Below are 22748 nucleotides of genomic sequence, written 5' to 3' on the forward strand. Positions count from 1 at the left end.
CATTATTGCCGAGACAATTGTCGAACTCATGAGTTCTGCGGGAGGTCCCTGCTGTTGTCTGTTCCAACATGGAATTTAGCAACGCAGACCCTCTTGACTGGACGGTCGATGAAGTAGTGAATTTCCTTTGCCGCAATCCCGAAACTCCGTGGTCCAAGTCCAACTCGAGCGCACCCCGACCGAATCCCGCTTCGTTCGAAAATGCACTACGCGATAACTTAATCACGGGAGAGGTGCTTTTACAAGATGTGGATAAGGACGTGTTGAAGGATGATCTAGGACTCAAAGCTGTTGGGCACCGGGGCTCGATAATGCGGGCTATTGGCTTTCTTCAGCAATGTTCGCCGAAATTTCAAACTTCAAAGTCTGAACAGAACTTTGTACTGCCCTCACCGTCCCCGCTGCAGCCACTGCCCCACCTGCATCATACCAATGCCCACTCGTCCCCTGTCCAGCATTCAAGCCCAGTGCCACCGACTGCGCCCAGCACTCCTTCGCTACACAAGCTACCCACAACAGCTGCTGTTTCAGGTACTCGCGATGCTGGGAACGGACCAGATAGCCTACACGGAGCCGTCGAAAACGGCCCAGAGATCAATGTACTTGCTGGTCCTCGAGAGGTGCCTGAGACCTCGACATCGAATCACTCACGTTCTCATGAAAAATTTGTGGTTGACGAAAATGGCAAGAAAAGACGAAGGCTCAACTTAACCACTTTTGTGGAATCTCAGAGCGATGGTGTCGTTTCGGAAATCTCAGGTGATGAGAAATCAAAAAGCTGGTATATGGGTCCTAATGCTCTTACTCTGGACCGAGTTTTCTACTCCTCAGACTCGGGGGGAGATGACCAGACGTTCACATTAGTACCATCTAAATTACCAAATGCGCAACGCACCTTTGTAAACCGACGTCTCAGTTATTTCTTCCAACAATTACCCATCGACTTAGGTTCTGGCCACGGATTTTCACATAAGGCTGTTATTCCCTACAACCCTTCCATGATAAAGTCAACCAACGATAGATTTTTCACCCTATACACGGCAGAGAAGGGCGTGATTAACACCAGTAAGGAAAGAATCAATGATTGGCCCCAGTTATCGCACCAGACAAGAGTGAATGACGAAGCCCAGTCGTCAAGTGAATTGCCAAAACCCTCAGACCCGTTTTCATATTTGCTTCAAAAATACCCAGCTGAGGAGGGCTCTGGAGATGTATTTCCCATTTACGGAGACTCTGGTTCTGAAGGTGAATTTGACGAAGAGACCTGGCAAGAGATGGAGGAGGAACAGAGCGAGCCTATGCCCCATAAGCAGAAGAAGCTTGGTCTCACCGAAGTGGAATCCATTATTGAAGATTGCGTCTCTGCATATGAGGCAAACTGGCACGAATCTCACTTGCCAAAGGAACAGTGCAAGGCGCGAAAACTTTGGTTGGTTGCGAGAAGGGGGAATCGTGTCAACCAGGATACCAAATCTTTAGCGAGAGATATTGGGTTGCTAGCAGCTCGCTTGCAGAGGCTCCAAGAGGAGATTCGCAAGAACGAATACACCACAGAAGCCGAGCTACGCACACAATGCCAGTGCCTGGAACACACTGTTTTCAATATCCAAAAACAGAAGTTCCGTGTTTCGGTGCTTGAACAAGAAAAGTGTCCCCCGGGAGTGTCTGCACCTCCCAAACCTCGAAACCCGCCAAAATCGAGGACCGGAGATGAGGAATCCCTTGATTCGGAGTCCGACTTTTCTGAGGGTGACACCTTCGATGACTTCATTGTTGATGATGTTGGAACACCAAAAGTTCCTGCGGCTGGAAACTCTCCTGACACGTCCTCGTCGTCCGATGGCGACGACGATATTATCAGTGTTTCCGGCACAAGACGCAGGACTCGGGGTCGACCACCTAAGGTCTTTGGATCAAGTAGCCCTTCTATTTCTCCATCTCCCCCTCCCGCCTGGCCTCTTCATGAGAAGCCCGAAGTCATCGATCTAACTATGGAGGAACCCGATGACGATCTGCGGATAGAGACTCCCCCTCTAAATCCTGTGGGATCCGCCAAATCACATTTTCATGAAGCTAAGCTGCCGAGACTCAGCACCTCTATGTCACCACCACCCAGTATTGGCTCCCTGGAGAGTAGCGCTCTCCCGAAAACAGAAAATGACGCACGTTCTCTAGGGCCCAAAATCGATGATATTGAGGGAATCATGTCATTGGATTGGGAGTTTCTTGAAGCGCGTAAAGACCGCCGTCGATTATTGGCTAAACTTGTTGGTGGACTTGCCGATAACGAGCGGACCAAATTGGCAACGCATATCCCGGAATATCAATTCTCAAAGCTAAAGCCCCTGGTACGCAGAGCTCTTAAGTCTTTGGGCAGCGGCAGGGTAGATGCCCCAGGAATGGATTCTGATGAGAATCGTTTAATTATGAGAACAGCTTCATTTTATGTGGCATGGTTGAACTGCATTCGTTTGGATGTAGAAGGTATCCCAAAAAAGGACGTTCAGAAGGCTCTTAATCGTCTTGATTCCGACGGGTTTGACCGCTACTATGATGAACTCATTGAACGGTTACGGAACTGCCGCGCGTGGAATCAAAAGACAGAAGCTACTGACCCAGAATCTGATCAGGAGCCCCATGATACACCCCATAAAAAGCGAAAAAGGGAAGTCAAAGAAAGTCAGTCGGCAAAAATGACACAGGCGAGCGCTCAACGTCGTGTTGCACAGCAAGAAAAGCAGAAGGAGAAACTCGAAAAGCGGCTAGAAAGCATGGGCCTAGCCAATGATAATCCCAGCCGTCAGGCCGTCAGTTTTAAGGACCCTATTATTTACTTGAATTCCCACATTGGTCAACGCGTAAAACCACATCAACTCAAAGGCATCCAATTCATGTGGCGGGAGTTGATAGAGGATAAGGATCGACAAGGATGTCTATTGGCCCACACAATGGGACTAGGGAAAACAATGCAGGTGTAAGTTCTCCCGATTTTGGAAATTGTATACACGAGTGCCTAGTTACTAATCTAACGAAGCATATCGCTACTTACCACGATATATGAGGCCACTGCTTCCTCTGACCCAAAAGTCAGTCGCCAGATTCCGGAAGCTCTCCGTCGGCTGCAGACCTTGATTATTTGTCCGTCATCCCTGATTGAGAATTGGCAAGATGAGTTCCATATGTGGTCACCAAAGATCTGGCCTATGGTGAGAAGGATTTCAACTACGGACAATTTAAATGCACGCCTACAAGAAATATCCGCATGGTATGACCATGGCGGAATTCTCTTAATCAGCTACAATATTTTTCGAGACTGGATCATCAACAATGATACTGGTAAAAAGGGCAAACCTCTATCAGATCCTGACCATGAGATGGTTAAGCGTTGTCTTCTTCAAGGGCCCAATCTCATCATCGCTGACGAAGCCCACAAGATGAAAAATGCTTCCTCTGCAACCTATATGGCGGCAATACAACTCCGCTCTACGAGTCGTATTGCTCTGACGGGCTCCCCCCTTGCTAACAATCTTAGCGACTACTATACCATGGTCAACTGGATTGCAGAAGACTACCTTGGGAGCTCTGTCGAGTTCAAGGCCAACTACGTAGAGCCCATCGAGCAAGGTCTCTATGCCGACAGCACATACACCGAAAGGCGACGGTCTCTCATGAGGCTCCAGGTACTTAAACAGATCCTGGAGCCAAAGATCAACCGTGCAGACATAACAGTTCTTGCGGGAGATTTGCCGCCCAAGGTAGAATTTGTTCTGACTGTACCTTTGACTAAGCTACAGAAGTCAGCATACGATTCCTATGCAGCATTTGTGCTGCAAGGTCGAATGGAGGATATTGCACAGACCCAATTATGGTCATGGCTAGCCATTCTCGGGTTATGCTGCAAGCACCCCGCCTGCTTCTGGGAAAAGCTTATAAGTCGCGCACAAGATGCCACGACGAAGATGAGTGATGGCGAACAACAACCAGTTCCTGGCGATGAGTCTATCGACAAAATTGGAATACCAAACTTAGGGGCACTTGTGGCTGAACAGCGTGATATTTTTGGGCAAGTCGCTGATTTGAAAGCTGTAAAGCTTTCAGCTCGAACGGAGATTGTGAACAGGATCATCGACGAATCTATCAAAGCCGGTGATAAAGTTTTGATTTTCTCTCAAAGTTTGCCAACACTCAACTATCTTGAACATGTTTTGCAGGCCTCTGGCCGGCGCTACTCGCGTCTCGATGGACAGACACCAATTGCTACCAGACAAGCGGCCATAAAGCAGTTCAACCGGGGCTCCCAACAACAGGTCTACCTTATTTCAACTCGGGCAGGAGGGCTCGGTCTAAATATTCCAGGCGCCAACCGCGTTATTATCTTTGACTTCTCCTTCAGCCCGACCTGGGAAGAGCAGGCTATTGGGCGTGCATACCGTTTGGGGCAGCAAAAGCCAGTCTACGTATACCGATTTCTCACTGGGGGCACCTTTGAAGAGATTATACACCACAAAGCAATATTTAAGACCCAGCTCTCCGTCCGTGTTGTTGATAAGAAGAACCCCATACGTTTTGCTTTAAAGAAGCCTGGCGATTACCTGTTTCCTGCAAAGCCTGTTAACCAAGAAGATGTCTCTGAATACATTGGGAAAGACAAGCTGGTCTTGGACAAGATTTTGCGTGAAGACCAAGATAGAAGGATAGAAGACAGATTGATACGAAACATCACACTCACAGAGACATTCCAAAGGGAGGACAACGACAAACTGACCGACGAGGAGAGAAGAAGCGTCCAGGAAGACTTTGATGACGAAAACCTTCGCCGAAGAGACCCCGCTGCTTACAACAAACGAATCCGCGAGAGACAAATGACATTGATGCAACAACAGCATTATGCGCTTTCATTCAATCAATTTCCGATTTCGGTGGCACATGGAGTCTATCAGCCTTCAGACCTACAAGGTACAGCTTATGGCGGCCAACATGCTTCACGACCGGGAACCGCTGTGTACCCAGCTCAAGGACAATCCGAAGTTCCAAACAGTGCGCATAACAATGGCCCTCCCGCTCTTGTTCCGGATATGATTCCTTATCAACCTCCAAAATCAACCTCCGAATCTGGTGCACCATCTCCCTTCACAAAAAGCCCGCTGATAGGAGATGCGAGAGAAAATGCACATGTCCATCCGACTGGGCCATCCTCCCAGCAGCAAATGGATTCGACAACAAGTCGCCCAGCACCGGTTACTACAAGCATTCCGCGTTCTGCAACCCCCCAAACCCACACTCAAAATACAGATGCTCGTCCACGCGCATCTTCAACACCTGGATCACAAGAACGGCAGAAATTTGGCTGCGGGAACCAGTGATATTGGAGTGTAGAAACTGCAAGTCAACGCCTGTCCTTTTTGTGACATCCCTATTTTATGGTGTACCTCTCCTCTATCCATTTTCACTATTGAACATTCCTTTTGCCGGCAAATATCTTATCTGCATATATCTTATCATGACTGTCGCTGATTTCTTCTTTATTTTCCCGTTTTGCATTTACCTTGCACTTGGATGCTTTGTTTTGCACTTTCAGCACCTGCATGATGGGTTTGGCGTTTTCGAAGGTGGGACAAGATACCCAATATGATATTGCTGGATGAATTATGCATATGCACTCGTACACAGCATGTTAATTATGAAACACGTGGCTCATTATCAAGCATAGATTCAATTAATCCTTATGCTGATTTTCCTCTGGCCCAATCTAAAACCTATTACACAGAACGTAACCGAAATGGTGTTTATACATATGATGAAGTATGAACCAAGGATTAATTGAAAGCCCAGGACACGAAACGAGTCTGACCAGAAGGAAACATGGATGGCGAAATGGAACAAATGAGGATACAAGAAAAGAAAGAGCAATGCAGTTCACGTCAAGAGCTTCTCTAGATCCGCCACACGCGTGGCTCGATCATCAACCTTCTTGCTCGCCTTTTCGCGGAACGCAGCAAGCATCAACTTCCGCTTCTGCTCCTGGATGGCCAGCACCCGATCCTCAATACTGTCCTCCATAACAAGCCGCCAGACAGTCGTCTCGCGCGTCTGACCAAGTCGGTAAACGCGGTCGACGGCCTGGTCTTCAATGGCAGGAGCCCACCAGCTATCCGCGAGAATTGCTTGGTTTGCAGCTACTAGATTGAGACCAACACTGCAGACGCTCAGACTAGCTAGGAGGACTTTGCAGTTGGGGTCTGTGGAGAATCGATATGTGGAGTTGTCACGGGCCAGCGAGTTCATCTTTCCGTCAATGCGGGCGAAGTCTATGCCGGCTTGTTTGAGGTGCGGCTCGACGAGGTTCAAGAAGGACGTCCATTGGCTGAATATGACAGTTTTCGTACCCTGGGCCTGGCCTTGAGCTGTTAGGATCTTGACGAGTCCTTCGATTTTACTGCTAGGGCTGTCTGGATCTGCTTGGACGTCGTCTGTGTTCTCACCCATATCGGCGGCCGGCGCTACTAGGGTGGAGTTGTCATCTATTTCAGCGCGACACATGGGACACTTGTGCTGGCGGTCGATAACTTGTTCGATACAATCGCGGTCGAAAGCGTGTGCGCAGGCGGTGATCACGGGCTGCTCTAGGGTATCTAGGCAGATAGGGCATGTTTCTTGACTTTCGATTCGGATTTGGAGTACATCCTGAAGGGCTTTGACGTTTTCGGGTGTGAGGGGAATGACTTTATGCTTATCCAGAATGTCGGCGAGTTTGTCGAGGCGGTTTTTGCACAGTGCCCAGTGGTTGCAGACTTGGCGGAGGCGGAGGATGACTTCGAGAAGGTGGGAGTAGGTGGTGTTGGGTTTGTCTTTGTTTTTGAAGTCCATCAGCATGCCCTTGGCTTCCGATCTAACCGATTATTAGCAAAACAGGTATAGTTAGCCCGCCCGTTGTATAGATACTTACTGGAACATCTCGTATTTTTCCTGCTCATGAGGATGAAATTTGATACGCAAAACCCGAGAGGTAAGAGGTGGTAGACGCAGATTCACGAAGCCCATGTCCTTCCTACGGCGTAGACAGATAGTGCTCATAAGTGCTTGGAGTAGCAAACGAGCGTCCGGATCGTCAGACATAAGTGGCCGGATTAAAACGCTGTTGAAGACAGCAAGATCCTCTAGGCCTCCGGTAAGACCAAGAAAACGAACCTGAGAGTAAAGATCTTTGAGGGTGTTGATGATGGGCGTTCCTGTCAAGGTCCAGCGAGAGTCAGCTCGTAGAGAGCAAGCCGCCAATGCACCTTTCGACCGTGGGTTGCGTATTGTATGTCCCTCATCGAGAACAATACGGCGCCACTGCAACGAAAATAAGCCCTCCTTGGGAAGAGCTTTGGTGCCCGGGCGATATTCCATTGCCAAAGCTCCGTAACTTGTCACCACCACATCATACTGGTTTAGGTTTTTGGCCTCCTTCTTTCCAGTGCCATGGTAGATTAGCACACGCGGAGCTTGATCGGGGTTGGTGTGATCTTGGATTTGGTTTCTCCAGTTGCTCATCACGCCAACAGGAGACACAATCAACGTTGCCTTTGAGGATTCTTTGGCCTCTGGTTGAGAGTTTGACAGAATGAGAGAAATAACTTGAATCGTCTTGCCCAAACCCATATCGTCAGCCAGGATGCCACCGCTAGCAAGTGGAGGCGGATTCGTCGTGGAGAAATTTGTAGCAATATTGGTGAATTTATTGCCCTGTCTCTTCCAGAGTTGCACCACGTCGTCAGTGCCGAGTTTGGGTAACTGCGGGTTTTCCTTGTTGATCATCCACGCCAGGCCTTGACGTTGATATGGAAGGAGAGTGGTCGAGAGAGATGCCGGGCTGTCGGCCATGGGCATGTTTTCAAGGTCTGATTCCTTCAAACCAAAGCTCTCAGCCACTTGGCCGATCTCTCGAGGATTGAATGTACTGCTTTGGTTGATAAGCTCATCCAAACTTTCCTCGGTAATTATTTCCTCCCCAGGTGGTTGAGAAAGAGAGTAGCCTAGATTATTTGCAGCTCCTGCCAGCTGCCCAGTTCGAGCTTTCTTGGCAGCTTCTTTCATAGCTTTTTCCCGCTCCTTTTGAGACTTTTTTTCTTCACGTTCGGCTTGTCTGAATTGGCCGAGTGGCAGCTTATCCTGTGCCATTTTGCTTTTCAACGCCTCTCGCTTGTCAAATTCGCTCGGGCCGTACAACTTCAGGACAATTGGGCAGTCGTACGCGCCAATGACCCCGGTTAGAATACCCTCGATAGTAAGCAGTCGGTTATCCTACAGAGGGTAAGAATGTTTCAAGGAAATCGAGCCCCGCGTTGGTTCTTCAAAGATAAACTTACCAGATAACTTGCTAGCTTGGCGGCCATGTTTCTAGGAATATGACCAACTTGAGCACCCATGACATTATCAACACGGATAGCATTACGATCGTATTGATTGTGTGGCTCTCGCTTCAGAACGACATGCTCCCCAATAGTGGCCTGGCCCCTGTAGTAGCGAACACCTACAATCTTGGTGTGCAGATCTCCGTAATGCCATTGCGTAGAATCAGAGGAATCGTCAACCACTTGGCTGCCTTGTATTAGGCCCGCAGCTTCAGCGTCATCTTCGCTTTCATCCAGGGAGACCTGTGATGCATGGTTGAGAGGGACGAACGTTGTATCCTGGCCAAAGCGCTGCCCAGAGACACGGGGGTACTTGGGTGGTGGTGCCGGGGCAACCTCATGAACCTCGTCAAGTGTAAGATCGACCTGGTTTATAGGCCGCTTTGCCTGTGGAGCACCCATGACTCCTGAGGAGGACCCTGGAATCGATTGGTTATAGCTGGAAGAACACTGGAGCCAAGTATAGCCAAATATAGCCTGCTGATAGCAGACGCGCAACGCGCCGCGGGCTCAAACTCCAGACACTAAGCCCTTTATCGATAAGATAAGAACATTACGCTAGCCATTATAGGATAGACGCAAATCTTGAATGGGTGCCAGAATGCGGGAGTATCAGGGCGGTGAATCTAGTTTGTTGTCGCGACCCCCAAATACATGGGAAACTAGCTGACCTATTCCAGTTTAGCTCTGGTAGCAGTTTAGGATGACTTTTCGATCCGAACTGTCGATAACTTAACTGTGGTTTCTGTGGTGTAATTATTGTCAAAGGAGAGCAGAAAGTCACAATGCGGCAGAATGAGGAGCCTCGCCTCCCTGCATTGACAGGTCTTTTCGCTTTGTGGCGTCACGAGGATCCTTTGAGCGAGGTTGCTTGGGTTGGAGGATTTTCACTTCTTTCTTTCACTCAAACCTTCCCCCCCTTTCTGTAGAGGCTGTCACCCTTCACTTATTTGCGTCCCAATCGTGGCCGTCCATGGTGGAGTCCATCTTCGCTCGCTACGAGCGCACCGTCCTCGATGTCTACCAGCGATTTGATTCGCTGTTAGAAAATGGAGATGCGAAGCCTTTGCTCTTATGGCATGTGTTACTTGCTATGGTTCTACCATTCTGTGCACTGCTGATTCCTCATCAGCCAAGAGGCTGGATCTTACGACCCGTTCTCTCCGCTATCGCCCTCAGTGTCAGCGTTGAGACCATTCGATATCGGCGTGCGCTTCTGGGGGCAAATGGATACATGGTTGGACTGATCATGGTATGGTGGCTCGTTTGGAGCTCTACACTCCTTTTCTTCAATGATGCCGAGCGAAACTTTCGACGGATTGAGCGAGTGCAATCCCATGGGACTCAAGACACTGGCAGCCAGCAAAATGGTCACGCAAGTAATGAAGCCCATAAACCAAGTGAAGCCCTGGGGGAATCGGACACTCTAGTGTGGCAGCCCTACCCTCGGTCGTTCGTTCACCGTCTTGGGTGGACACTCGCTCTGGTGTTGACCATGAGAGGTCCTGATTTCAACTTCAGAATTTCCTCCTTGGATCCATTGCCACCCCAGCTCAAGCCCAAGATTGTTCCGTTGGACGATAAATGGGTGTGTCCACAAGCTAAAACCCGTATACGGGCGGCTTTTATTCGCTTCTTTGTTGCCTACCTCGCTATAGATATCCTAAAACTTACAATGATATGGGACCCTTATTTTATGGGTATCATATCCGCACCACCGCCATTCCCACTCAACCACCTTTCAGCCGTCCCTGGTCTGATTCGGTTGTATCATTCCTTACTTTCTGGTACAGCCGTATACTTCGCTCTCCAGCTTGTCACTGCTCTTAACCCGATGTTCTTCCTTGGTCTATCGACTGCGTTCCCAAATGTATTCCGTGCAATAACTGCGACACCTTTAGATGCACCGTGGCTCTATGCCGACCAATTCGGACAGCTCAACGCAGTACTAGACGAAGGACTCACAGGCACATGGGGGAAATGGTGGCACCAGATCTTCAGGTTCGGATTCATATCAACCGGAAAATGGATACTCTCGTTTCTCCCATCAGCACTCTCGTCTCGTCGCAGCGCACGACGCACAATTATCACAGTCGTTGCTTTTGCAATCAGTGGGGCGATTCATGGCTTCGGGAGCTATACGCAGCTCAGCGATGAGACCCGTCCCATAGCCGAAACATTCCTCTTCTTTATCCTACAGCCCGTGGGGATGTTCACCCAAGACATATGGAACCGTACTGTGGTGGCGCAACTCAAACGCAATGGCCTTCCACCACCGTGCTGGCTGTGTCGAATTGGCAATGTTGCTTTTGTGATTGCTTGGCTTCTCTTCTCAGGAAGTCGCATTGCGGATGATTTTGCGAAAGGCGGGATGTGGTTGACGGAGCCATTGCCTATTAGTCCCATTCGAGGATTGATGGGCCAGGGGTGGAATTGTTGGCTGACCCCTTGGTTTGAGCGTCATGATGATGGAACGTTTTGGGGTAGTGGGGTGCGGGTTATATAGTAGACTGACATTTAGAATAGACGGGTGATAGATACTTTATATAGAGCTTATATAGAGTCTTGGCTAATTTAGTTCAATAGAAGAAGATCCCCGGATTGGGCTATTAAGTATTCTAAACTTCAAACAATGTAACTATCCAAACGTAGGGCTTATTCATCGTCTTCCTCATCAGTATCCGGCTCAATATCCAGAGTTGGCATCTCTTCATCGCTATCCTCATCCGGTACAGCTGCAGCTCCGGCTTGAGGAATGGAAGATGATTGCTCCACCACAATCGATGCGGAACTGGAGGCAGCGTTGTCAAATACGGATGTTGACTTTTCTTCCTTGACCGTACTAGTTTGTATTGAGGTAGGTTGAGTCGATGATAACAGCGTTGGCGCAGACGGGAGAGTTCCCCCAACCGTAGTAAACCCCGAAGCAGGCTGTTCTAATGAGGTTGTTGAGATGTTGCTGTCGAATCTGGGCTTCTTGACCTGGGAAACATCTGCGGTTGACGGTAGCTTAGAAGTAACAGGATCCTGGGGCATTTTTTCCTCTGTGTAGGTACGTTTGTTCGAAAATGAAGTGAGGTTTTGAGGCGCGCTAGAATCAACGAGATCTTGCAGATTTGGCGTTGTAGATGGCTTCAGGAATTCAGTGCTGTCTTCGTGGGCAACTTGCGGTGCAGAAGCGGGTTCAAGGTCTTCTTCCTCATCCTCATCCATGTTAACATAGTGTCCAATGTTGGTTGAATTGGTCAAAACAGGCATCCGGGGCCGTATGAGTGCTTCCACGTCCATTTCCGAGGTGTAGCTCCTGGCTAGGAAGGGCATAATGCTGACGTTTGCTCCGCGACCCTTCACGGCCGGGAAGGGGTTGAGAACACTAGCATACATGGCATTCTTGTCGGAGGTCATTATGATGGTGCGGTCGATTTCTGCGCGAACTGGTGGCGCGAGGTATTCCATTGGAACATGGGTTAATACGGCCTGGAGAAGGTTGGAGGCAGCTCGTGACAGTCTCGGGGATTTTGTCGGGGCGTTAGTTCGGCGTCCTTGCTTGAGACTAGGGTTCAAGAAGAAGTCCGCGTTCACGGCACCTGAATTCGTTTTGGATTTCCCTTTTGTGTCTGAGGATTCCTTTGTAATTTCGCCCCCTGAGGGCAAGAGATCGGAGCAACAAGTTCGAATGATATCGGTCAAAGAGGATACATTCTTCCTGTTCATGGCCGGGCCGATATGCTTGAGCAACGCAGTTGTCAGGCCATACACTGAGGTGCGAATTTTCTTGTTGAACTTTTCCGCACGGAATACCCAAAGCGTTTGTTCCAGAATTGTCTGAGCGACTGGAATGGCAGCAGTTTCCAGTGTATTGATCAAGGCGCGAAGAACTTTGATGCAAGCCACATGAACGTGAGGGAGCTCTGCAAAAAGATTTTCCCTTTCTGTTCGACTTATTTGTGGGTTGGCTTGGATATCACTTGCGTCTGATGGGACGACTACGGACATCAACCGTGCAGTTAAGTCAAGCACGGAGCCAACTGGGATCGACACGGTAGAAGCTGTGGCGGTACTGAGAAAGGTCGACAGCATTCGCAGCAGTTCAACCAGGCGTTTAACACCCATGTCCAGCCCTTGCCAGCTTGATAATCCTAACGCGTCAGGCGCATGACTACCGACCTCGAGCGCGTAGTCAATGGGATGGCTTAATTGCTGTCGCAATGACGGGTCGACAGATTCCCACTGCTCCATAACTGCCCTCAAAACATGACTTGCAGTCGTATGGATTGAATTTATGGTCACACGACAAGCATTCTTCCACTCTTCTCCCCCGGTGTTCTTTGGAGCACAATGGTGAAGCGCAATAAACAGCTGTTCGGCAACATCCAACACAGGCTGTTGATATGGCGCTGAAGTTGACCCAACAATTGCCTGGAGGATACTGTGAATCTGCGACGTAAACGGCCGGAAGATGGTCGGATGTCTAGCTATGAGCTCCGCATATGCGCGAAGGATAACCTCCAAGCACGGCGTGTTAGGCTTCAATTTCCGGGTAGGCTCAGACGACGATTTGACAGAAACGATGTTCAAGGTAGTCGTAACAAAACCGGGGAGGGACGGTGTTGTTATCTCGCGAACTAGGGTTGGATACTGGTAGGTAAGGTGAAATATCCGAGTCAAAGTAATAACGGCCATGGTCTTGGTAGAAGTAGGGTCGGATTTCTGTATGAAACTAAGCATCAGCAATTGATTCTCAGACTGAATTCATGAATGAGTATACTCACACTTAGGATCCCCATGAGACCTCGAACGAAAGGCTCACTGCCACGAAGAATCTCCCATTGCCCAGCTTCCACCAGGGCCTTGACAAGAACGACTGCAGCCCACCGACCCTCAAACGATCTATCCTGCAGCAAACTTGAGATTCGCGTCACCAGCTTGTGCACCTGGACCGCATGATCCGAGTCTGCCTTCCCAGATTTCTGGGAGTGAGGGGCGGAGAGCAACTCCCCGCATTCTGTAATGGAGGCTGCGAGCGAAGCTGCAATGGCAGGGAGCTGCTGGGCTGGTAGGTTGGTCAATCGGTGATTGACCGCGCGCAGAGTCATGAACAGGTGCGCCATTTCGGATAATAAAGCCCGGCAAGCTTCGCGGCCGTTAAGGAGGAATTCGACGCTCGTGGTAGCTGGAGACCGCTCGCAAAAAAAAAGTCGATAAAAAATAAAACCGATAAAACCGATAAGCTCGGGCCACCACATGAAGCCTCGGAATCGGGACGGCTCAATAGTACTGCAATACGGTACCACAATACAAATAATACGTTGGGCGTGGGTCTTTTTTACGGATCTCCCCTGGCCAGATAATAATAATGATCATCAACCACTGACGACTGGTTCCTGGGGAGTCGTCGACTCCTCGTCCTTACTTTGCTTGTGCTAGCATCCCTCCCCCAGTTTTCCCGCCTAGCGAACTTCAAGCCTCGGGGTGGGCGCTTGTGATGGACTGTGTTTTCTTAACTGCGCTCCCCCAGATTTTGTTGCCGCGCCTCTTCAACTCCGATCATCCCTCACAATGAGTGTAAGTCATGTACCTTGTTCAGACCCCCTGTGCACTTCGCTGCCCGCCCCACGACGTCACCAACTTAAAGTCGGCTTCACTAAGAAAATGCTGCAGGCGCGAGAATCTGAAAAGTGGCATCGCTATGTCGTTGCCCTGGATAATGCTCGAAGTCAAAATAAATGGGACGAGGTTCCTGAGCTAATCCGAAAGGTCTCAAAGCACGCACCTCACAAGACATGTAATTACCCAGCGGCCCCTCACAATCAGACTCACGATCTAATGCAACAGAGTATAGGCTTCCTAGATGTAGCAAAAGCAGAGCACCAAATTATTACCCATTTCCATAGAACTTCGTCCAACGCCCGTCCGTCCTCTTCCTCGGCCAATTTACCAGAATTAATACCGTCCCTCCTTTCCACGATCGACCAGGCAGGTGGCTCAAAGCACGAGATATTCCAAGCGCAGGTCTGCCTAGGATGGGTTCACTACACCCTCAATGAACCGGGATTGGCTGCGGCTCGCCTTCCAAGGGACTTTAAAAATGAACTGGACAATCTGACAGCCACGGGGGAGGAATTGTCGCCGTGGACCAGAGTCTGCTTTGCCAAAGGCTGCTACATTAAAGGTGCTGCACAGCATTCGGTTTCGGGCCCTCAGGATGCACTGCAAACATTCAATTCTCTTGCCCCTTGGCTCGGTAGTACAAGCCTGGCGTCACCATCCAGTCAATTCCAGTATTGGACCGAGAAAATCCAGGCAGATGGCGCACTCATTGCTGGCGATGAAGTCTGCAAGAATATCGACGAGGCTAGTGCTGAACTCGTCAGCATTGCTCTAAGATTCTTCCGGGCATGGGCCTCACATCCCAACGTCAAGTCAGATGCGCCTTCCCATGGCCTGCAAGCTGAAAACTCATCTGAGCCCGTCCCGAAATCCTCAATCTGGGGGTCCTACTATGACCTCCTGTCTGCCATTCTCCTGCATGATTTGCCATATACTGGATCTGTGGATGGCCCTGGGCGGCCGCAGCTTGCCAGCGAAATACGACGAGTAGAGAAAATTTGCGAGTCTAACCTTCTTCGTGATGTGAAATTCCCTACAGCTGATCATGGCAACGAAAGGGTGGAGGAGTGGGTAGAACAGGTTATCCAGAACTGGAAGAAATTATGTGGTCCTCAGTGGCACGACGAGGAGCTGGGAGAAGGTGGCCAAACTGCTTTGGGCGGAAATGTTCTTGATGTATGTGCCGTTTGAAAGTCCAACATTATGCTTGCTGTGCTGACTGTGTTTTAGATCCTTTACCGTGCTGCGACCCGCACGTACCATTCCTTTCTTATTCTCAAGCGTCTCTTCCACGTTCACTCAGCATTGTCGGAGTTCGATCTCGCCTTCAAAGCGCTCGACTCATATATAGAAATCGTCATGGGAGCTAAAGAGAGAGCAGAGAAATCTGTACCCAATGAGGAGTTAGAGAATGATGGTGTTTTCATGCGAACACTTTCAGAGGGAGTGACCATTCTATGTTGCTATGGCTCAGAGAAAGCTGCAGAGAAGGCGAAGGATCTCATCGCCATTTTGAAAACGTTTATCAGCAACCACGTCACAGATCACGAGGAGGGTCAGGAAAGGAGAATGGCACTCAATTCTCACAATGTCTCGCCAACTGACATTAGCAGCGCCTACCGTGCCGTTGGTGTTGGTCTCGCCAACTGGGCAAATTGGACGACAGTGAACGAAGATCGCGATGACATTCGAGCTGAAGCCATTGAGAGTCTAGAGCGGAGCATTGCGCCAGAGCTCAGTGATGAGTTCAATTATTCGTCCCTCTACACACTAGCTCTGCTCTTAGCGGAGAATCGTGATCTTGATGCTGCAATTGACTATGTCAAGTCAGCGTTATCGTCAAGCAAAGACCATGAAGCCCCGTCGTCTAATTTCGGCCGAGAACGAGATTTGATATCATTGTGGCATCTTCTAGCGTTGCTCCTGAGCGCGAAACAGGAGTTTGACATTGCGGAACGCTCCTGCGAAGCTGCATTTGAACAATTCCCGGCTGCGGTTACTTCACTGGCCCACTCTGACAGGCGGCCACCAAAACAGCAGCCGAGCACGCAGGAACAAAAGAAACTGAGGCATGCGCTGATTGATCAATTACGCAGTCGTGAAAAGGAGCGCATAATTGAGACTCGCGTGACCCAACTCGCGTTTGTGGAGGTTTTGGAAGGCCCCGAGGCTGCCCTCAACCATAGCGACCAACTTCTTGGCCTTTTCGGTACTCTATTCCAAAGTTTAAACCTAGAGTCTGAGCCACGGACGAACACAAAGCCAGATCAACTTCTACGACCGAAAAGCTCATCCGGTACTGTAAGGAGCTTCCGTGGCAGCATCTTTGGACGGCACAGAGCTTCTCGCACTCCGGACCAAAAGGTCGTCCCAAGTGGTGAACCCAAGTCTGACTCTCCACATCAGTCATTGCCTTTAAATCAGCCCCCAAATTTTGATGGCGCGCCTGCTATACAAGTGACAGACGAGAATGAACCAAGCGCTGGTGATAGCCATGCTCCTCTGGGAAGATCCGAGTCACGGAAAGTGCGCAAGCGTGGCAGTACTCTGGGGAGGTCAAATGCCACCCCAGACCAGAACTCGGGACCTGTCAATGGCGACGGCGCAGGTCACTATGGGTCAGATATTGGCGAGCCCAATGGGCATTACTGCGAACAAGAGGTCCCTAGCCCAGATACCGTGCGTAGTGCAGTCTCACAAGCTGCCAATCAACCACAAAGCGCAAAGCAGACGTTGGACCCCATCGCACACAATGTCAAACTTTCGCACCTGGAGCCGCCTATTGGCCATGAAAGCCAGCCTCCCGAGCAAGATATCCGGCTACCAACATCTTATGGGTTTGAGTCGCCAGCAGGGGCGCTGACCAAGTTCCCACAAAATCAAACCCAGAAATATGCCCTATGTGTTCTCGTGAAGGTATGGTTGCTCATTGCTGGGCTTTACCGACGGGCTGCGTCGTTTGACGATGCCGCTGAAGCGTGCGAAGAAGCTTCTAAGCACCTGAAGCGGATAGAGACCCTCACAGCGTCCCAGGATGTCTCTGCTCGATCATTCCGTGAGCGCGGGTGGGCCACACCAAAAAGCTCCGACGAACTTTGGGCTGATGTCTATGCCGAGCGGGGCTTGTTGTTGAACGCCCAGTCGCGTCCTCATGATGCGATGGAGCATTTTGAAGAAGCGCTACTTTACAACGCCGACCACCCGAAGGCCACCATTAGCTTAGCGAACCTTCTCCTCGATATTTGGGACCAAAAACTTCCTCTGCAGCCTCCGGGGCCCGGAGTGGAGACAGGTTTGTCGACGCTTCCAGTCAAGAAGTCAAACGAAAGCAGGCGCCTCAGCAGATCGGGGCTCTCCGATGTACCCAAGCCAAAGGTTGAAGCCTCGACTCCTACCACGGAGGGTGAAGAGCCCAAGCTGATCAACCGTATCGCCGCGCGGGAGAGAGCTTACTCCTTGTTATCGACCTTGACCAAACGCGGAACCTCCTGGGATAATTCTGAAGCTTGGTTTGCCCTTTCGCGCGCGTACGAGGCTGTTGATCAAACACAAAAACTAAAAGAGGTCTTATGGTGGTGCATTGAACTGGAGGATCGGCGACCTATCCGACACTGGTCTAACATCGGATCCGGTGTATATGTTCTATAATCAACCCCATAATTCATCTCGTCTTTTTGGTTGCTTTAATTTCTTATTTGGGCGATCTTTGGTCCATGCTGTTTCAAATGCTTACATATTTCGCCATTTGCTTTTGCGTTGATATGATACTTCGATAGTATCGTATTACTGCTGTACAACGCATACAAAGATATTTGTAAATAAGTTTTTATCAATTGAAAATAGAATAATAGGAACATCTTTATTTACACATTGCCCACAAATATGCCCAGCAACCAGTGGCCTGAGAGAACCCAAATGACGGAATAACCTCGACCGGATTACCGGGGAGCAGCAACGGGGTTCCAAGCTGAATATTTAGGCTTGGTACTAGAGAGGCAACACGGTTAGCCACATATAGATCAAACAAAACTCTCCAAGGAAGTTTCCCTGTTGCACTCACGTAGAATAGGTCTTGAAAGCGGCGCGGCTCAGAGTCAGGGTGGGCCTGTGTTCCCTCAATTCCCAGGGACGAACACCAGTCTGCAGAATCTTGTCACCAGTGGGAGGGGCGTCGACCATGTAAGAGATCCAGGCGTGCCTGTAATAAGTCATTAAACGGAGCTCATCAAAGACTTAAAACAAAAAAAAAAGAGGTGAATGAAATACTCACCAACCGGGCTCTATCTGCGAAGGGTCGTACTCCTGCTGCTTGTAATCGACCCAGCGAGTTCGAACTTGCATCCCAATCAGCACCACCAACCAATGTAACTTCGGCTCGACTTTAACTCACGGGGAAGTTCCTCTTCCATGTTCTCGAAGAATTTGTTGCCATATCGGTCAACTCCAATCAAAGTACCAGCTTTGGTATCACCTGAAATCGGATTTGCGTTAGTCAATTGCGATCCCTGCTGGTCCGGTTCGGGCAGAGGGGTAGGGATGAAGAATCATACCGATATACTAGAAGTTCCAATGCCGAAAATCAGTATAAACAGTCCAGTAAAAGACAGTTTCACCCTCATTCATCGCAACGACAGGGACTGCATACCTGCATTTGGTGGCCATAATCCTAAATAGCGAAAGAGTCGACGTTAGCAATCGTGCGGTACCAATTGGTCGGCGGGTTCTGGATGCAGAAGAGCTCACTTTAAGACCAATCCTTCTCAGGTTCCGCAATGTACGGAGAATAGTTGACATCTTGGACGAAGTGCCGCTCGCGGAGCTTGTTTCGCTGGTCCAAGGGAGTTAATGTCGTCGTCTTCTGTGTCGTCGGTCTTCCGCTCGGAAGTTGTATCGGCCCAATGCGGCTTAGCGGGTGGGATATGTTTGCTCTGTTTGCATGTTTCTACATTGCGCCGCGGAAGACAAGAAAGTGTTGAAACACTCTTTTTCCGTCGCAATTCTCCGTGCGCTTCGATTATTGCCAGTCTGCGGATTCCATCCTATCGTCTCTGCGCCTACGATGTTCGGGCGTGTTGGTGGCCATACGCTTCGGTGCGCTGCGCGCAACCCCGTTGTCCGGCGGAAATTCTGGGAACGCAGCTTTTCGACACAAATACCTTCTTCAGCGAGTGCAGCTGCTCCGTCGAGTGCGTCGCCGCTCGGGAGTATCACGACGGAGCTGGATCGGATAGCGCCATGCTTTGATGTCCCAGCGTCTCGTATATCCATCTTGGACTCCCCCGCGAGTTTCTACACTACCCTCAAGGTGCGAATGACACCCATCGTTGATGAGGTCTCTAGAGTGAAGACTAACTCGAACATACGTTGCGGCGTCTTAGAATAAAATTCGCAAGGCTCGAAAGCGCATCTATCTATCTACGCTATATATCGGCAAGACGGAATACGAATTGATCCAAACCGTGAATGAAGCTCTTCGCGACAACCCCGACTTGCGAGTCTCGATTCTAACGGATGCTTTGCGAGGGACGCGAGAAACGCCGAATCCATCATGCGCTTCTCTTTTGGCATCGCTAGTTGCAGAACATGGTCCGGATAGGGTTGATATTCGGATGTTTCATACACCTAACCTAACGGGTTTGCGGAAGAAATGGATTCCTCGGCGGATAAATGAGGGCTGGGGGCTACAGCATATGAAGCTTTACGGAATTGACGATGAGATTATACTCTCCGGGTGGGTGTTCGCGGTTCGAACAGAATTCAACGCAGTGGCTAATTAGGACGCAGGGCAAACCTCTCTGAGGACTATTTCACGAACCGCCTAGATCGGTATCATGTCTTCAATTCGAAGGAGCTGACTGACTACTATGCGCGCATCCACAACGCAATATGCGGACTCAGTTTCAAAGTTCTTCCCGACCCTCATAATTCGGCAGGGTATCTTTTAGACTGGCCCAGTGCCAATGGCGCTCCTTCGCCTCTTGATGACCCAGAGGGCTACATTGCATATTCATCGACCGTCTTGAAACCCCTCATCCAGCCATCAGCCAGCAAAGCTGCACTTGAGTCCAAATCCCCCGGCAAAACATTTGTGTATCCAGTTGCACAATTTACTTCTTTAATGAAGCCTGACGACTCAACCGAATTCCCGGCCGTCACAACCATTCTAGGCCTCCTTTCCAGCTCGCCGATCTTCTCCGGCGCCCGCTGGCTCTTCACGGCCGGCTATTTCAACATTCATCCTACCCTCTCGTCCTTCTTAATATCCAGCACCTCAATGTCTCAAACAGCGTCGCCTACTCGTGGTACTGTCCTAACCGCTTCGCCCTGGGCGAACGGCTTCTACGGGTCGCCTGGCATTTCCGGTATGCTCCCAGCAGCATACACCCACCTCTCCGCGCGCTTCCTCGATAGGGTCGCCGCTGCTCAGGCAACAAACTCTATCCAGCTCAAAGAGTGGCGCCGCGGCACGGTTGGCGAGCCAGATGGTTGGACGTACCACGCCAAGGGGCTCTGGATCACTCTTCCCAAGGAAGAAAACCCAAGTCTGACCTTTGTCGGAAGCAGCAATTACACCAAGCGCAGCTATAGCCTGGATTTGGAAGTTGGGGCACTAGTCGTTACGGGGGATGATGAGCTGAAGAAGCGATTGGGGGCTGAAACGGAGTGGTTACAGACACATTCGAGTGCAGTCTCGAGGGATGATTTGAGAAGGACAGAGCGGAGAGTTAGATGGAATGTTAGGCTGGCGATGTGGATCGTTGAGAAGGTTGGGGGAGCTTTATGATGACCCAAAGATTGGCTCTTTGAAATTGGCGTCTGTACATCTAAGTAGACTTTATATAATTGTACTATACCATTCCCTTGCGGGGTTATAATATATACAACCCTTCTTTGACTCGTGCGACGAGTCCCTCAAAATCACTAGCAATTGCAAGATATATTTGAAACATCATTGCACTCCAAGTTTAAAATGTATGGTTCATGAGAGGCATGGTAAGTGAACTTTTAATTACCTAACCGAATCTATGAAAAAGCTACCCTCAAAACGCCTTAGTCCATGTCTAACCTTCGTGAATAAATAAGGGGATATCGTTGCGATCGTCAACAGTAATTAAATCACGCTCTTCCAGGAACTTGTCCCCGAAGCTTCGCAGGGCCAAGTCCCTGCCGAACCTCATCCAGCATCCGAATACCAATCGCCTCATTGCCGTTCTTTCCACGCTTGTTCTTCACTCCCTTGCGCTTGGCCTGCGCACTGGTGTTATCATCCCAGCCGGACAGGAAGTCATCCATGATGTTGCTGAAGTCGTGGCGGGGAGCAATTTCCCTTCCGTTTGCATCGACGAGGTTAGGGGCTTGTGAAGAAGTGGTCGATAGATCTGTCATTCCGGTCATGCCGCTGACCATGGACATTGAGTCATCGAATTCATCCTCCTCATCGAGGGCATAGAGGGCTTCAACGCGGTCGAAACGATCGTCCAAAAGACGATGTCCTTCTGTACGGGCTATCGAGGATGAAGTCATAGAATAGGCAGACGGGTTGGTGAGGGCACCCTTGCGCTTCTTCTGCCGGATCGGTGTGCCTCCCGCAGTGAAGACTGTGGAGGCGAGAGTGCTGCGTTGCTCAGAGGGAACAACGCTGGCGGGCGCCGCAGGAGCGGCTTGGGTCTTTCCGGCTTTCTTGAACTTGCTGAACTCGCGCATCCAGTCTTGGTCGTCAGGGTGCATATCTGGGGCTGGGGCGTCATGCTCAGGGAGTTCTCCAGGGGCCGGGGCTGCAGCTGAGTTCGATTCTTGTTTCGTAGGCAAAGTACTTGGTTGAACAGGAGCCTTCTCTGTGGCATCGGATTCCCACCCATCGTCTTCTTCATCATGGTCGAACAAAGTGTCCTCCCAGTCACCGGGGTCTACCTCCTCGCCTTCGTTAGTCAGCTCGCCAAAGAAATCATCATCCTCTTTCTCGTCTACGTATTCTTCATCCTCAAGCGCCTCAAGCACCTCCCGAAGCCGGGGATCCATGTCTGGCTGGAACCCTGCAATAGCATCCGGAACATTCTGCTGATCCTGGTAGGTCGGTTTTCGAGAATATGTTGAAGCAGTAGAATACGCTCCATACGCGGAGCCCATCGTACTGCGACCGCCCCAGTTGCTGCTTGTGTCATCATTGTCCAGAGAAGTCTGTGCAAGTGCATCTTCAAGCTTTATGGGTTTTCCCTTGCCCTTTCCCTTGTCCTTGTTTGCGGCCTCTACAAAGTATGAGTCGCCACCACCGGTTCCCAGGTCTCGCATATGTTGCATGTAATCATACTTCGAATCGTCGTAGTAGATTCCATGGTTGGCTGCTTCACCCTCATTGTTTCGAACGACATCGGATCCGAATTCACTCGCAAGGTCGCTCAGGTGCTTAGCACGGCCTGCTGAAGCGGTACTCGGTGCATTAGCTGGCGGTCCATGTACAGGGTGGAGAACACGGTCGTCGGCTTCGGGGTCGTGGATGAGCGGATCGTACTGAGAGCGATGGAAGAGTTGATAAGTAGTAGCGCTTTTCTTATCGCTAGAAGGATGTTAGTGAGGGGAACGGCCTGAAGATGCGTTAGGAAACAAAACATACATCCACTGCTTCCGGGGAGGCATTTTGAACGGTAGTCGACTGGATAAACCGGTACGATCGTAAGGAAGGACTGGGCTTAAAATCGGAGATAAAAAATTATGATGCTATCCAAAAAAATGCGGGCGGTCGTG

At 50.0% G+C, this 22748-nt stretch overlaps 8 protein-coding genes across 8 annotated transcripts; 4 read left to right on the forward strand and 4 right to left on the reverse strand.

Moving 5' to 3' along the window:
* Positions 1-68: 68 nt before the first annotated feature.
* APUU_20574S (putative SNF2 family helicase/ATPase) lies at positions 69-5363 on the forward strand (the record flags this gene model as incomplete). Its single annotated transcript, XM_041699230.1, has 2 exons — positions 69-2974; positions 3035-5363. 2 exons carry the CDS (start codon positions 69-71, stop codon positions 5361-5363), a joined length of 5235 nt encoding a protein of 1744 aa, XP_041552336.1.
* A 553-nt stretch (positions 5364-5916) lies between these two features.
* On the reverse strand, positions 5917-8798 carry APUU_20575A (DEAD/DEAH box helicase; the record flags this gene model as incomplete). The annotated part of the gene is made up of 3 exons (XM_041699231.1): positions 5917-6889; positions 6947-8286; positions 8352-8798. 3 exons carry the CDS (start codon positions 8796-8798, stop codon positions 5917-5919), a joined length of 2760 nt encoding a protein of 919 aa, XP_041552337.1.
* A 571-nt stretch (positions 8799-9369) lies between these two features.
* On the forward strand, positions 9370-10902 carry APUU_20576S (wax synthase family protein; the record flags this gene model as incomplete). The annotated part of the gene is made up of 1 exon (XM_041699232.1): positions 9370-10902. One exon carries the CDS (start codon positions 9370-9372, stop codon positions 10900-10902), a length of 1533 nt encoding a protein of 510 aa, XP_041552338.1.
* A 149-nt stretch (positions 10903-11051) lies between these two features.
* On the reverse strand, positions 11052-13507 carry APUU_20577A (RIX1/PELP1 family protein; the record flags this gene model as incomplete). Its single annotated transcript, XM_041699233.1, has 2 exons — positions 11052-13106; positions 13169-13507. 2 exons carry the CDS (start codon positions 13505-13507, stop codon positions 11052-11054), a joined length of 2394 nt encoding a protein of 797 aa, XP_041552339.1.
* Positions 13508-13955: 448 nt separating this feature from the next.
* APUU_20578S (putative filamentation protein (Rhf1)) lies at positions 13956-17654 on the forward strand (the record flags this gene model as incomplete). Its single annotated transcript, XM_041699234.1, has 4 exons — positions 13956-13961; positions 14058-14181; positions 14239-15182; positions 15237-17654. The coding sequence occupies 4 exons, from the start codon at positions 13956-13958 to the stop codon at positions 17652-17654; spliced, it is 3492 nt and encodes a 1163-aa protein (XP_041552340.1).
* A 290-nt stretch (positions 17655-17944) lies between these two features.
* APUU_20579A (complex I NDUFA12 subunit family protein) lies at positions 17945-18800 on the reverse strand (the record flags this gene model as incomplete). The annotated part of the gene is made up of 6 exons (XM_041699235.1): positions 17945-17993; positions 18067-18204; positions 18277-18340; positions 18397-18477; positions 18645-18672; positions 18750-18800. The coding sequence occupies 6 exons, from the start codon at positions 18798-18800 to the stop codon at positions 17945-17947; spliced, it is 411 nt and encodes a 136-aa protein (XP_041552341.1).
* Positions 18801-19065: 265 nt separating this feature from the next.
* On the forward strand, positions 19066-20790 carry PGS1 (CDP-diacylglycerol--glycerol-3-phosphate 3-phosphatidyltransferase; the record flags this gene model as incomplete). The annotated part of the gene is made up of 3 exons (XM_041699236.1): positions 19066-19311; positions 19385-19737; positions 19791-20790. 3 exons carry the CDS (start codon positions 19066-19068, stop codon positions 20788-20790), a joined length of 1599 nt encoding a protein of 532 aa, XP_041552342.1.
* A 332-nt stretch (positions 20791-21122) lies between these two features.
* APUU_20581A (ribosome biogenesis protein LTV1) lies at positions 21123-22640 on the reverse strand (the record flags this gene model as incomplete). The annotated part of the gene is made up of 2 exons (XM_041699237.1): positions 21123-22560; positions 22618-22640. 2 exons carry the CDS (start codon positions 22638-22640, stop codon positions 21123-21125), a joined length of 1461 nt encoding a protein of 486 aa, XP_041552343.1.
* Between the last annotated feature and the right edge of the window lie 108 nt (positions 22641-22748).

This window comes from Aspergillus puulaauensis, chromosome 2 (genome assembly GCF_016861865.1).
Source record: "Aspergillus puulaauensis MK2 DNA, chromosome 2, nearly complete sequence".
Classification (NCBI taxonomy): Eukaryota; Fungi; Ascomycota; class Eurotiomycetes; order Eurotiales; family Aspergillaceae; genus Aspergillus; species Aspergillus puulaauensis.